Source organism: Nerophis lumbriciformis, linkage group LG33 (genome assembly GCF_033978685.3).
Source record: "Nerophis lumbriciformis linkage group LG33, RoL_Nlum_v2.1, whole genome shotgun sequence".
NCBI classification, from domain to species: Eukaryota; Metazoa; Chordata; class Actinopteri; order Syngnathiformes; family Syngnathidae; genus Nerophis; species Nerophis lumbriciformis.
The window spans coordinates 2390001-2405526 of NC_084580.2; the positions used below are offsets into that span (position 1 = coordinate 2390001).

At 42.3% G+C, this 15526-nt stretch overlaps 1 protein-coding gene across 2 annotated transcripts; it reads left to right on the forward strand.

Moving 5' to 3' along the window:
* The first annotated feature begins 6024 nt into the window (after window positions 1-6024).
* enkd1 (enkurin domain containing 1) lies at window positions 6025-14587 on the forward strand. 2 transcript variants are annotated; one of them, XM_061928713.1, is made up of 8 exons: window positions 6025-6098; window positions 6517-6608; window positions 10939-11163; window positions 11242-11408; window positions 13093-13245; window positions 13670-13809; window positions 13888-14024; window positions 14103-14587. In XM_061928713.1, exons 2-8 carry the CDS (start codon window positions 6524-6526, stop codon window positions 14261-14263), a joined length of 1068 nt encoding a protein of 355 aa, XP_061784697.1. In that variant the 5' UTR covers window positions 6025-6098; window positions 6517-6523; the 3' UTR covers window positions 14264-14587. The 2 variants fall into 2 exon arrangements, with proteins under 2 accessions (XP_061784697.1, XP_061784696.1); XM_061928712.1 differs by lacking the exon at window positions 6025-6098 and having other exon boundaries at window positions 6112-6608.
* The last annotated feature ends 939 nt before the right edge of the window (window positions 14588-15526 follow it).

Consider the following 15526-nt stretch of genomic DNA (forward strand, 5'->3'; position numbering starts at 1 on the left):
GTAATTCGTAATTAAAAACAGAATACAATGATTTGCAAAATATTTTCAATTTATATTCAATTAAATAGACTGCAAAGACAATATATTTAATGTTCGAACTGAGAAATGTAATGTTTTTGTGCAAATAATCATTAATTTAGAATTTAATGGCAGCAACACATTGCAAAAAAGTTGGCACAGGTGCATTTTTACCACTGTGTTACATGTCCTTTCCTTTTAACAACACTCAGTAAACGTTTGGGAACTGAGGATACCAATTTTTGAAGCTTTTCAGGTGGAATTCTTTCCCATTCTGGCTTGATGTACAGTTAAAGTTGTTCAACAGTCCGGGGTCTCCGTTGTGGTATTTTAGGCTTCATATTGCACCACACATTTTCAATGGGAGACAGGTCTGGACTACAGGCAGGCCAGTCTAGTACCCGCACTCTTTTACTATGAAGCCACGCTGTTGTAACACATGGCTTGGCATTGTCTTGCTGAAATAAGCAGGGGCGTCCATGATAACATTGCTTCAATGGCAACATATGTTGCTCCAAAACCTGTATGTACCTTTCAGCATTAATGGTGCCTTTACAGATGTGTAAGTTACCCATGTCTTGGGCACTAATACACCCCCGTACCATCACAGTAGAAGCATTTAAGTCCCATCTTAAAACTCATTTGTATACTCTAGCCTTTAAATAGACCCCCTTTTTAGACCAGTTGATCTGCCGTTTCTTTTCTTTTCTGCTCTGCCCCCCTCTCCCTTGTGGAGGGGGGTTGGGGGGGGGGGGGGGGGGGGGCACAGGTCCGGTGGCCATCGATGAAGTGCTGGCTGTCCAGAGTCGGGACCCGGGGTGGACCGCTCGCCTGTGCATCGGTTGGGGACGTCTCTACGCTGCTGACTCGTCTCCGCTCGGGATGGTCTCCTGCTGGCCCCGCTATGGACTGGACTCTCACTATTATGTTAGATCCACTATGGACTGGACATTCACAATATTATGCTAGACCCACTCGACGTCCATTGCATCCGGTCTCCCCTAGAGGGTGGGGGGGCTGGGGGGGTCACCCACATCTGCGGTCCTCTCCAAGGTTTCTCATAGTCATTCTCATTGACATCCCACTGGGTTGTGAGTTTTTCCTTGCCCTTATGTGGGATCTGAACCGAGGATGTCGTTGTGGCTTGTGCAGCCCTTTGAGACACTTGTGATTTAGGGCTATATAAATAAACATTGATTGATTGATTGATTGATTGATTGATTGACAGATACTGGCTTTTGTACTTTGCCCCTATAACAATCCGGATGTTTTCTTTTCCTCTTTGGTCCGACGTCCACAGTTTCCAAAAACAATTTGAAATGTGGATTCGTCAGACCACAGAACACTTTTACACTTTGCATCAGTCCATCTTAGATGAGCTCGGTCCCAGCAAAGCCTGCAGCGTTTCTGGGTGTGGTTGATAAGTGGTTTTCGCTTTGCATAGTAGAGTTTTAACTTGCACTTACAGATATAGCGACAAACTGTAGTTACTGACAAGTGGTTTTCTGAAGTGTTCCTGAGCCCATGTGGTGATATCCTTTACATACTGATGTCGCTTTTTGATGCAGTACTGCCTGAGGGATCGAAGGTCCTTAATATCATCGCTTACATGCAGTGATTTCTCCAGATTCTCTGAACCTTTTGATGAAATTACAGACTGTAGATGGTGAAATCCCTAAATTCTTTGCAATACACCCCCTACTGACCCTCCCCCCACTACTCCTGTTCTCACACCTCCCCTGAATTTCAATACACTAACTCCTTCTCTTTTACCTGCCACAGCCGTTTCTTTCCCCCTTCCCCCCTCCCCCACTTCCACCCCCACTGAGAAAGCCAGCGCGGTGTGTCTGACACCTGGACATGTAAGACGGCAGCTGGAGAGAGTCAATCCAGCTAAGTCAGCAGGCCCTGACCGAGTCGACCCCTGGCTCCTGAAGACTTGCGCTGCTCGGCTAACTGGGATCCTGCACTTCATCTTCAACCTGAGTCTGAAGCTAGAACGGATACCAGTGCTATGGAAAAGATCCTGCATAGTGCCGGTGCCCAAGAAGCCCATCCCATCGGGCTCAAATTACTTCAGACCTGTTGCCCTGACGTCCCAGGTCATGAAAGTCCTCGAGAGACTTGTGCTGGATCAGCTGAGACCACAGGGCGATCAAAAGCTGCTATGGCCAGATGGGGCTACAAAACCGGCCCAACCACCTGCGAATGCGGAGAAGAGGACCACACGATGCAGCACTGCCTTGTCTGTCCTCTGCTACTCAACCAGTGCAGCTTAAAAGATCTCGCAGAGTTCAACAACAATGCAAAAGACTGTGTAAAGAAATGGGAAACTGTCATATAACCACATGCTTCAAAGACACAAAAAGAAGAAGCTGAGACCACTGGTGGCTCCTTCCCTGGATCCTCTACAGTTTGCATATCAGCCCCATGTAGGAGTGGATGATGCTGTTATCTACCTGCTGCATCATGCTCACTCTCACCTGGATGGTGGGAGGGGCACTGTGAGGATCATGTTTTTTGATTTCTCCAGTGCCTTTAACACCATTCAGCCAATTCTGATGAGTGACAAGTTGCTCAGGATGGGTGTCAGTTCATCCATTGTCTTCTGGATCACTGATTACTTGTCTGACAGGCCCCAGTTTGTGCGACTGGAGAGCTCCCTGTCGGATACTGTGGTCAGTGGTGTAGGTGCTCCACAGGGGACCGTCCTGTCTCCTTTCCTGTTCACCCTGTACATCTCAGACTTCCAGTATAGTTCCAGGTCCTGCCACCTGCAGAAATACTCTGACGACTCTTCTGTGGTCGGGTGTATCAAAGCGGGACGGGAATTGGAGTACAGGACACTGATCGCTGACTTTGTGGAGTGGTCTCAGGCGAACCATCTGGTCCTTAATGTGGACAAGACCAAGGAGCTGGTCATTGACTTCAGGAAGAGAGTGACCCCGGTGGAGCCCATCAAGATCCAGGGCCAGGAGGTGGCAGTGGTGGAGCAGTACAAGAACCTGGGAGTCCACTTGAACAACAGACTGGACTGGAAGAACAACTGCAAAGCTGTTTACAAGAAGGGCATGAGCAGACTCTTTTTCCTGAGGAAGCTTAGGTCCTTTAATGTGTGCAGCAAGCTGTTGGAGATATTTTATCAGTCTGTTGTGGCCAGTGCCCTGTACTTTGCAGTGGTTTGTTGGGGGAGCAGCACCAGCAAAATGGACTCAAACCGGATTGATAAACTGATCCGGAAAGCCAGCCAAACTATTGGCACGCAGTTTGAGGCGTTTGTGTCAGTGAGGGACAGGAGGACACTGGACAAACTGCTGGCCATCATGGACAATCCTGCCCACCCACTCCACCTGACAATTAAGGGACAGCGGAGTTCATACTCCAACAGGCTCCTTCAACTACCTTCCCGCACTGTGCGATTCAAGAACTCCTTCATTCCACACTCCATCCAGCTGTATAATCACTCGCCATACAGCAATAGATGACATCTGCCTATTACCTGACACCTGACATGTTAGCTACTTCTCTTTGTTTATAATGTCTATTTTCTATTTCCTGCTGGATCTACTCTCTATTTTATGCTTCTGCTGTCACATATACTGTATATACTGTAATATTGTACATGGTCATTGGTATATATTTTGTATATGTTATAGACATAATATATCTATATATATATTATTCTGTACACATATTATGTATATATTCGTACATATGTTAGGTTTTTTATCGCTATATTAGTCTATTTATACCTGCATTGTCCTTTCCATCCTTACACTTTCCATCATTGTAACTGAGCTACTGTGTTGAACAATTTCCCTTGTGGATGTCAGGCTTTGACGAAGGAAGGGACTCAGATGCAGACATGTGATTCCAAATAAAGCTTTTATTTTGAAAAACTCTTTAAGCCTCCAGAGCAGAGTAAATTCAAATACTATGAAATCACAACAATATAGCGAAAAAATGTTCCAAAAGGGAAAAACCGAAAATCACTCCAAAAGGAGGAAATACAAAAATAAGGACAATTATAATTAGCACCGTATCTGTTATCAAAAACTTTAACAAAAAAAACGCTCCAACAGGAGGAAGAAAATAAAGACTATAAAACTTACTACTCTAATAAATGTAAACAAAAAATCACTCAAAAACTTTGAGGAAAGATCATTAGGGAAAAATTATAACTCACCACTGCGGTAGAAAAAAAAGGCTGAATAACAAAAGTCGCTCTGAGGGAGGAAAAAAAGTTAATTCAAAATTACAGCGTGGGATATTCTGGAAGCAAGGACGTAGGCGTGGGACAAGGCAAGGTATGGACATGAACATGAACATGGAACGCAAGACAGGCACGAAAGCTCGAGACAATCTGGCACAGAACAAGGGGAGGCATGTGCTTATATAGAACATGAGGGTAATGGGAAACAGGTGGAAACAATCAACGGTCAGGAATGACGTCAGACTGGTGACACAAGAGGAAGGACCCGTGATCTGAAACAGGAGGAGTTGCTTTTCAAAATAAAACATGTAAATCACAAGACAGAAAAAAACAAGACAAGAATTCCCTCACCGCGGTGTGACAGTGGATCATTAAAGTTTGTCTAAATCTAAGTCTAAGTCTAATAGCTTGTTGAGAAATGTTGTTCTTAAACAGTTCAACAATTTGCTCACGCCTTTGTTCACAAGGTGGTGACCCTCTCCCCATCCTTGTTTGTGAATGACTCAGCATTTCATGGAAACTGCTTTTATACCCAACCATGGCATCCACCTGTTCCCAATTAGCCTGTTCACCTGTGGGATGTTCTAAATAAGTGTTTGATGAGCATTCCTCAACTTTCTCAGTCTTTTTTGCCACTTGTGTCAGCTTTTTTGAAACATGTTGCAGGCATCAAATTCCAAATGAGCTAATATTTGCAAAAAATAATAAAGTTTTCCAGTTCGAACGTTAAGTATCTTGTCTTTGTAGTCTATTCAATTTAATATAGGTTGAAAAGGATTTGCAAATCATTGCATTTTGTTTTTATTTACCATTTACACAACGTGCCAACTTCACTAGTTTTGGGTTTTGTAATAAAAGCAAAAATAGTGATGTCACAGTATGTAAACATACAAACCATTAAAAGGTTAAAGTTCAAGTACCACTGATATAGGTGTGGTGAAATTATCCTCTGCATTTGACCCATCCCCTTGTTCCACCCCCTCCAGTGCAATAACAGTACTGAAATGAAGGCTAAAAGGGCATTAATGGGATCTTTAAAAAAAAAAAAAAAGTAGCAGAAGTAACTAGTTACTTTTCACAGTAACGCATTACTTTTTGGTGTAAGTAACTGAGTTCCTTTTGAAATAAAGTAACTAGTAACTATAACTAGTTACTGGTTTTCAGTAACTAACCCAACACTGGTTATAATACAGGTTACCGAACGTAAATGAAGTATTGACAGTTTTTGAATGCATTTTAAAGTGATTTAGAGGTAGACTTGATTGCCTCCATTAGCTACTTTGCTAGCTACAAAGAACTAGTATTTTTGTATATGTTAGAAAGCCAAAAAAACCAAAAACCTTTTGTCTTCTTGCCTCTTATGATTGTGAACTACACGCAAGATTAAGAGTTAAATAATAATAATAAAAGTACATAAATAACTATAGCAGTAATAAGATGGGATATTTGAAAAAATAATAATAATTAACACATTTTTATATAATACCGTAATTCTTACCTTACTTAAAACGCTCATATTTGCACTACACTCATAGGCATTCGTGTTCTGTGTCCCTGTCTAACATCTGTAGCTGCTGAAAGGAGGAAAATAGCCTGCAAGACAAAACGATTTGCCCGTGCTTCAAATATAAAACATGATTTGAAGAAAATAATCTCGTATATTTTGGAAGCATCATCGTCGTTACTACTGTATTCATTTTGTAATATCCAATCAATTTGTTATGCAATGCAATTCACAGTACAAATCGAGAGTCATTTAGTTTTTATCTCATTACGTGCTGCCGCCGTTGCCATGGTGATGACGCTCAAACAAACGTCATCAGCCTGCGTGGGCGATATTAATCCTCAACTCAACAACAACGTCGAGGTAAACGCATTTCTCTAAGCCATTTTGCGCAACAAAACCGTTTTCTTTTACGATTTTAGTCTGTACTTATTGTGTTGCTTTTCGAGGGCCAATAGTTAGATTAATCTTTGTTTAAAATGCTACCGTTAATATATTGATATTACACGTCGCAGTTACTGATGAGTCCTATATTGATGTCACTATCGTTCCTTAGGTTATTGTTGCTGACATAATTACAGATTCCTTTTATTCTTCGAACCTTTTTATCATCATTGTAGGAGAGGGAGAGAGAGAGAAAGAGAGAGAGAGTGTGAGAGAGAGAACTATATTTGTATCTATATAGTCTTAAGGCTGCAGGAAACACTTCCACTCTGGCATAGGGTCGGTATTGATAATAATATGTTATGTGTTTGCTGACATTGTTATTATAAATTGACAGCTTTTCAATGTGTGAGGGGCGCTCATCAATATGTGGACCTATACCTCCGGACCCATCGCTGTTTCCCCAGTACTACAACAGACCTGCTTCAGGTTAGTCATGGACAGACATTTCACAAAAGTGAGCACACCTCACATTTCATTCACATTTTACATCGCTTTTACGATAATATTTAGGCAATATAATGTGTTGAGTCAGCCTGACTGGATAGTAAATCTATACTGCTATACAATCCATACGCGGACTACTCTTAAAGTACAAACCCCAAAAACCAGTTAAGTTGGCACGTTGTGTAAATGGTAAATAAAAACAAAATACAATGATTTGCAAATGCTTTTCAACTTATATTCAATTGAATAGACTCCAAAGACAAGATACTTAACGTTCAAACTGGGAATTGTTTTCATTTTTTGCAAATAATAGCTCATTTGGAATTTGATGCCTGCAACATTTTTCAAAAAAGCTTGCACAAGAGGCAAAAAAGACTGAGAAAGTCTAGGAATGCTCATCAAACACTTATTTGGAACATTCCACAGGTGAACTGGCTAATTGGGAACAGGTGGGTGCCATGCTTGGGTATAAAAGCAGCTTCCATGAAATGCTGAGTCATTTACAAACAAGGATGGGGCGAGGGTCACCACCTTGTGAACAAATGCGTGAGCAAATTGTCGAACAGTTTAAGAACAACATTTCTCAACGAGCTATTGCAAGAAATTTAGGGATTTCACCATCTACGGTCAGTAATATTATCAAAAGGTTCAGAGAATCTGGAGAAATCACTGCACGTAAGCGATGATGTTACGGACCTTTGATCCCTCAGGCGGTTCTGCGTGAAAAAGCGACATCAGTGTGTAAAGGATATCACCACATGGGCTCAGGAACACTTCAGAAAACCACTGTCAGTAACTACAGTTTGTCGCTACATCTGTACAAGTGCAAGTTAAAACTCTACTATGCAGAGCCAGAGCCATTTATCAACAATACCCAGAAACGCTGCCGGCTTTGCTGGGCCTGAGCTCATCTAAGATGGACTGATGCAAAATGGAAAAGTGTTCTGTGGTCTGACGAGTCCACATTTCAAATAGTTTTTGGAAACTGTGGACGTCGTGTCCACCGAAACAAATCCATCCGGATTCTTATAGGCGCAAAGTTCAAAAGCCAGCATCTGTGATGGTATGAGGGTGTATTAGTGCCCAAGGCATGGGTAACTTACACATCTGTGAAGGCACCATTAATGCTGAAAGTTACATACAGGTTTTGGAGCAACATATGTTGCCATCCAAGCAACGTTATCACGGACGCCCCTGCTTATTTCAGCAAGACAATGCCAAGCCACGTGTTACAACAGAGTGGCTTCATAGTAAAAGAGTGCGGGTACTAGACTGGCCTGGCTGTAGTCCAGATGTCTCTCACTGAACATGTGTGGCGCAATATGAAGCCTAAAATACCACAACAGAGACCCCGGACTGTTGAACAACTTAAGCTGTACATCAAGCAAGAATGGGAAAGAATTCCGCCTGAAAAGCTTCAAAAATTGGTCTCCTCAGTTCCCAAACGTTTACTGACTGTTGTTAAAAGGAAAGGCCATGTAACACAGTGGTAAAAATGCACCTGTGCCAACTTTTTTGCAATGTGTTGCTGCCATTAAATTCTAAATTAATGATTATTTGCAAAAAAAACATTACGTTTCTCAGTTCGAACATTAAATATATTGTCTTTGCAGTCTATTTAATTGAATATAAGTTGAAAGGGATTTGCAAATAATTGTATTCTGTTTTTATTTACGAATTACACAATGTGCCAACTTAACTGGTTTTGGAGTTTGTATATCCAAGTTCTTTACACTGTTACAAAATGGTTGCTGAAATGTGAGGTGTACAGTACTTATTTTTGTGAGATACTATTCATAAATACAAGCAACAATTATACAATGATCCATCCATCCATCCATCTTCTTCCGCTTATCCGAGGTCGGGTCGCGGGGGCAGCAGCCCAAGCATGGAAGCCCAGACTTTCCTCTCCCAAGCCACTCCGTCCAGCTCTTCCCGGGGGATCCTGAGGCGTTCCCAGGCCAGCCGGGAGACATAGTCTTCCCAACGTGTCCTGGGTCTTCCCCGTGGCCTCATACCGGTCGGACGTGCCCTAAACACCTCCCGAGGCAGGCGATCGGGTGGCATCCTGACCAGATGCCCGAACAACCTCATCTGGCTCCTCTCGATGTGGAGGAGCAGCGGCTTTACTTTGAGCTCCCCCCGGATGACAGAGCTTCTCACCCTATCTCTAAGGGAGAGCCCTGCCACCCGGAGATGGCACTCCACCCTTTTCCGGGCGAGAACCATGGACTCGAACTTGGAGGTGCTGATTCTCATCCTAGTCGCTTCACACTCGGCTGCGAACCGATCCAGCGAGAGCTGAAAATCCTGGCCAGATGAAGCCATCAGGACCACATCATCTGCAAAAAGCAGAGACCTAATCCTGCAGCCACCAAACCGGATCCCCTCAACACCTTGACTGCGCCTAGAAATTCTGTCCATAAAAGTTATGAACAGAATCTGTGACAAAGGGCAGCCTTGGCGGAGTCCAACCCTCACTGGAAACGTGTCCGACTTACTGCCGGCAATGCGGACCAAGCTCTGGCACTGATCATACAGGGAGCGGACCGCCAAAATCAGACAGTCCGATACCCCATACTCTCTGAGCACTCCCCACAGGACTTCCCGAGGGACACGGTCGAATGCCTTCTCCAAGTCCACAAAGCACATGTAGACTGGTTGTGCAAACTCCCATGCACCCTCAAGGACCCTGCCGAGAGTATAGAGCTGGTCCACAGTTCCACGACCAGGACGAAAACCACACTGTTCCTCCTGAATCCGAGGTTCGACTATCCGGCGTAGCCTCCTCTCCAGTACACCTGAATAGACCTTACCGGGAAGGCTGAGGAGTGTGATCCCACGATAGTTAGAACACACCCTACGGTTCCCCTTCTTAAAGAGAGGAACCACCACCCCGGTCTGCCAATCCAGAGGTACCGCCCCCGATGTCCACGCGATGCTGCAGAGTCTTGTCAACCAAGACAGCCCCACAGCATCCAGAGCCTTAAGGAACTCCGGGCGGATTTCATCCACCCCCGGGGCTTTGCCACCGAGGAGCTTTTTAACTACCTCAGCAACCTCAGCCCCAGAAATAGAAGAGCCCACCACAGATTCCCCAGGCACTGCTTCCTCATAGGAAGACGTGTTGGTGGGATTGAGGAGGTCTTCGAAGTATTCTCTCCACCGATCCACAACATCCGCAGTCGAGGTCAGCAGAACACCATCCTCACCATACACGGTGTTGATAGTGCACTGCTTCCCCTTCCTGAGGCGGCGGATGGTGGTCCAGAATCGCTTCGAAGCCGTCCTGAAGTCGTTTTCCATGGCTTCCCCGAACTCCTCCCATGTCCGAGTTTTTGCCATCAAATTAAAAATAGTTTATTCATTTTCAGTAAAACACAAAGAAGAAATAAATGATAAAAATGTATAAGCTGTGTGCAATAAACAATAAAAGACCAGATTCTGCACTAAAAACTATGGTGAATACACTATACAATCTCAAAATGTAAATAGTTAGTTCATTTGCAGTAAAAAGGGATATATCATAAATATATTTATATAATATAATATATATCTTTAGAATATAACAGCTGTGCAATAAAAGCACCAGAGTCGACACCAAAAACATTTCATTTTGACCTATATCCAACCCATCAAAATCCGTCCAAAAACAATATTTTGCTCACCAAACATTGAAACATTGGACCATAACACCCAGTTTTGCTACAAAAACACCCTCCTCAGTAGCGAAAACAATCAATCAATCAATCAATCAATCAATGTTTATTTATATAGCCCTAAATCACAAGTGTCTCAAAGGGCTGCACAAGCCACAACGACATCCTCGGTACAGAGCCCACATAAAAGAACTGCTTCTGCAAAAACAAAACTTAAAATTCAACAAAAACAATAATTTGCATCAATAAATACATGCATTTAAAACTCCCATAGTGTCTTTATTGTAATTATAATATGAAACTAAAATAAATACAATATCAAATTATAAATAGTTGGTTCATTTGCAGTAAAAAAAAAAGGTCATAAAAATCCATCTCCCTTTAGAACATAACAGCTGTGTTTCTGCAAAAAAAAAAACGGACTTGACACCAAAAACACTTCATTTTAATCTAAATAACCCACCTGAAACCGGTCCAAAAACAACTACTGTTTCTAAAAGAAACAACTTATAAATGCATCAAAAACTACATGCATTTGGAACCCTTATCACGTCTTTGGTGATGTAAATACAATTCTAGTTCAGGATACACTTTTCGGAATGAGTGTTGCATCGAACAAATGAATGGGTTTCATTTTCTCCGTCGCCTTCCAGCTCAAGATCTCCGAGAGGGAATCAGAGGCGGCACGTTAGCCCTACTCTCAGGACCCCTGGCTCCGGATCCTGTTCTGCACCCTGATTGCTACAACGCTCGTACCTCAGCACGTCACCCACGTATCAGCCCCAATGCCTCCCACATCCAGGAACGAGGTCAGAGAGGTGTCGTGAGGGAGCTACTTAAACTAGACATATTTCCCACAACAGAGATTTCTAAACCAAGTAAGTTTATTTACCTTACTTCCAGTTTGAATGTTACCGACAACATTGATGTACATATATAACCTTTGACCACTTCAGAAGAACGCAAGAGTGACTTTCGCAAAGAGAATGTCCGTCGTCTTCGGGATATCCAGAGACGTTGTAAAGAACTGGAAGCTGAGAGAGCCCGTTCCACTCCAGTCAAAGCTCTCTGGACTTCACCCAAATACCAGAATGTTCCATCCAAGTTCATGACAAACCTACAGGTGACAATCATAGCAACACAAATGTGCAAGCATCCATTAAGTCAACAAAAGAAAAAAATAGTGTGCTGTAGACGAAACAAATATCCTCCGTGATATAAATGTCAAGTAATTAATGACAGGGCACTTCAATGAAATTTTACCACAAACATATTCTCTCACTGACAGCAATTTAATGGCAACATTTCCCAGACAAGCACAATGGCTCCTTTGACATACAGCTTTAGTTGTTCTTTTAGAAGGCAGCGATACTGGCTTCGAATTCCGGTAGTTTAGGAAAGTTTATACATTTATGGTATAATGTTAAAATTGTAATTTTGTAATTCAAAAATATATTTTTGAACAACATATTTTTATAAATTATTTTTAATACAAAACATGCATCAATTGAATTCTTTTTTGATTAAAAAAAGGATAAAAATCATGTGAAGAACATTTTGTAATAAAGTGGAGTCCTCCAATTAAAAATCTGCCTCGGTCCCCAGTTTAGTCTTCGATGGCTCTTGGAGACCCGCATAAATTTCTGTCCTTCCACATCCTGGGGAGCTTCAGGTTCTGCAATCAGCAGCGTGCACTCTGACCAGAAAGTCGATGGCAGTAAATCACCTTTATTGTAAAGCCACACACAAACACAAAACAGGGCATCTCTCTGCTAACACCTGCTAAACTAAGACCTACTCAGTGGCCTAGTGGTTAGAGTGTCCGTCCTGAGATCGGTAGGTTGGGAGTTCAAATCCCGGCCGAGTCATACCAAAGACTATAAAAATGGGACCCATTACCTCCCTGCTTGGCACTCAGCATCAAGGGTTGGAATTGGGGGTTAAATCACCAAAATGATTCCCGGGCGCAGCCACCGCTGCTGCCCACTGCTCCCCTCACCTCCCAGGGGGTGATCAAGGGTGATGGGTCAAATGCAGAGAATAATTTCGCCACACCTAGTGTGTGTGTGACAATCATTGGTACTTTAACTTTAACTTTTAACTTGTGGGTAGAGTGTCTGCCCTGAGACTGTAAAAATGGGACCCAGTTCCTCCCTGCTTGGCACTCAGCATCAAGGGTTGAAACTGGGGGTTAAATCACCAACATGGTTCCTGAGTGCGGCCACCGCTGCTGCTCACTGCTCCCATCACCTCCAAAGGGGTGAACATGGGGATGGGTCAATGCACTGTTCAGGGCTTAGTCTTGTTGTGTCTATAGGGCGAGAGTCTCTCTCTGCAGGCATCTACGAGCAAAGTTCAACTCTCAGGTGTTATTGGAGGGGGGAGGGATGTCAGGGGGCTATCACTGTGATGTCCTTCAGGGGATGTTTTCAGAACAGCCTTCCTCTGTTGGGAGCAGTGTCAATGCCATTTGAAGGAGTCGAATAGTAGATATGGATCGTTGTTTTCCAAGCGAGCAGGCATTTCAATGGCTTGTCCAATCTAATCATCAATGCTGGGTCATAATTTTATAATTTTTTGTATTTCAATAAGCCTTTCAATGATGTTGTCCAACTTAATCTTCTTTAGGGCCACATAAATCCTGATTGTAAATCTACCATGAGAGTTCACAAACAAAAAAAACCCAAAAGTTTTCAATTGTTAGCTCATAGGCTAAAATATATTTTCTCTCACTGCATTACTATTTTTGTTACAAAGAATTTAATAGATGGTGTAGTTTTACGTCACAGCTGTTGTCTTATGTGCAGGTTTCCAGTCCGACTGTCAAACCGCAGTGTCAGGACTTCCTAAGGAGTCATTCTAACAATAAATGCCAGCCCCTGCCCAGACCACGCTCAGCGTCCTCTGTCAACTTGCACCGCTCCAAGTCTTGCTCACCTATAGGAGAGGACAATTTGCAAGTAAGAAAAGCCTACATCTAAGACCGCCACACCACAAGATTAATTACAGGATATAAACATGATGGGCAGCACGGTGGAACAGGGGTTAGTGCATATGCCTCACAATACAAAGGTCCTGAGTTCAATCCCGGCTCGGGATCTTTCTGTGTAGAGTTTGCATGTTCTCCCTGTGACTGTTCCTCCCACTTCCAAAGACATGCACATGGGGATAGGTTGATTGGCAACACTAAATTGGCCCTAGTGTGTGAATGTGAGTGTGAATGTTGTCTATCTGTGTTGGCCCTGCGATGAGGTGGCGACTTGTCCAGGGTGTACCCCGCCTTCCGCCCGAATGCAGCTGAGATAGGCTCCAGCACCCCCCGCGACCCCGAAAGGGACAAGCGGTAGAAAATGGATGGATGGATATAAACATGATTATGCATAGTTACAGGTTAGAGGTCAGAGCATAGACTTCATCAAGTACAATGCCAAAGCTGCGGGAAAGACGATGCAAAGATCTCAATCGATGATAAACCTTCGAGACAAACCAGTGGCCAGCGCTGTCATAGGCCAGGTGCCTCACTAGTGAGTATTCTTGAGCTGTATTTAACCACCAAAATACTTTTAGTCACATACTCTGACACAGGGTCATTAAACTTGTAGCTTAGAGGAGAGGAAGAAGCAGTGGCGTGAAGAGGAGGAGCGGAGGAGGAAGAACGCAGTAAATCCTTCCATTCCACCTGGTCACACCTTAATGGCTGACAGCGAGAGGCAGGACGCTCTAAAGTCTCTCAAAGAGAGTATGTTTCTCCTCTTCATTTTTAAGTCTTGTTCTTGTTTATATTTAACTTATTAAATCTTGTTTTTTCTCTCCATAGGCCACCGCACTCTAGTGACAGAGCTGCTACTGCTGCCTCTCAAAGCTGACAATCTGGGCGTCCGCACACGCCGGACTCATCTTGATAGGAAACTTTCTGAGATCGAAGAGGCCATTAAAATATTTTCCAGAGATAAGGTTTATGTCAAAATAAATTCCTAACACACAAAGAGGAAGAGGAGGAACATCCCCATCTGCTGGATTAAAATAGTTTATTTGGACGTTGGTGTTACACATGTGGCTGCAAGTGGTCAGTCCGGCAAGGCCTCCTCTGCTGGACTGACCACTATCAGAAGCCCTGATATCCACTTACAATTTAAATTCTGGTATTTTTCCATGAAATTTAACGTATTCCCAACAGTCTATTAATTTCATATTGTAGTGTCATTTTGTAGCATGTCTCTTAACTGCACTGCTTCCAGTATAGTTTGTATGTATGTAAGTGTGTGTGTGTGTGTATGTATATATATATATATATATATATATATATATATATATATATATATATATATATATATATATATATATAATTTTTTATTTTTTTTTTTATTTTTTTGTCCAATCAGATTCCAGCTTCTAGGTGTTGCCAAGTCAATGGTGTGATGTTACATTATACAGTAGGACAAAGTGTTACTCTTACTGAGGATGTAATAATCCACCTTGCAAGAGAAAAGGGCTCAAAATGAGCTTGCGTATGAATATTCACATTTGTACATATACTACCATGAATTGATTTACATGGACCCCGACCGACTTAAACAAGTTGAAAAACTTTATTCGGGTGTTACCATTTAGTGGTCAATTGTACGGAATATGTACTGTACTGTGCAATCTACTAATAAAAGCTTCAAACATACATTATCCATTATAAAGTTTGGGTCAAGTTTCCATCTAGCAATAAGATGTTACTGAAAGTGTGGTGTCTATCGACTTCATGCACTAGAAAATTCTACTTTTTCTAGTTTATTTTAAATAAGTCTCTTTAAAAACGATACTTGTTTAGCTAACCTGATTGATTGATTGATTGATTGAAACCTTTATTAGTAGATTGCACAGTGACATCTATATTGATTAAGTGGTTAATATTTGTCGTTTAGTTTTTTGGGAGAACGTTGGCTGAGAGAGACATGGAGTCGCTCATGATTAAAAATGATAACCGGAAATGTCTGTCTTTTTCCCCCAAAATCATTTTCCAAAATAAATGATATACTGTTGTAAAGATGATAACCGGAAATGTCTTTATCTTTTTTCCCAAATCATTTTCCAAATTAAAATATTGTACTGTTGTCTTTGTCTTTTTTCCCAAATCATTTTCCAAATTAAAATAATATACTATTGGTTTAGGATATAACTAAACCTATTTTTGTTTGACAAGAAGGGGTTTACGTCATCGCGACGTTCAAATTGACGTAACCCCGCCCCTCA

Coding starts and splice junctions, on each gene's coding strand:
- enkd1 (XM_061928713.1), top strand. CDS start 6,524: ATGTGTGAGGGGCGCTCATCAATATGTGGACCTATACCTCCGGACCCA. Junction 11,409..13,092: donor AGTTCATGACAAACCTACAG/GTGACAATCATA, acceptor TCTTATGTGCAG/GTTTCCAGTCCGACTGTCAA. Junction 13,810..13,887: donor ATAGGCCAGGTGCCTCACTA/GTGAGTATTCTT, acceptor TTAAACTTGTAG/CTTAGAGGAGAGGAAGAAGC.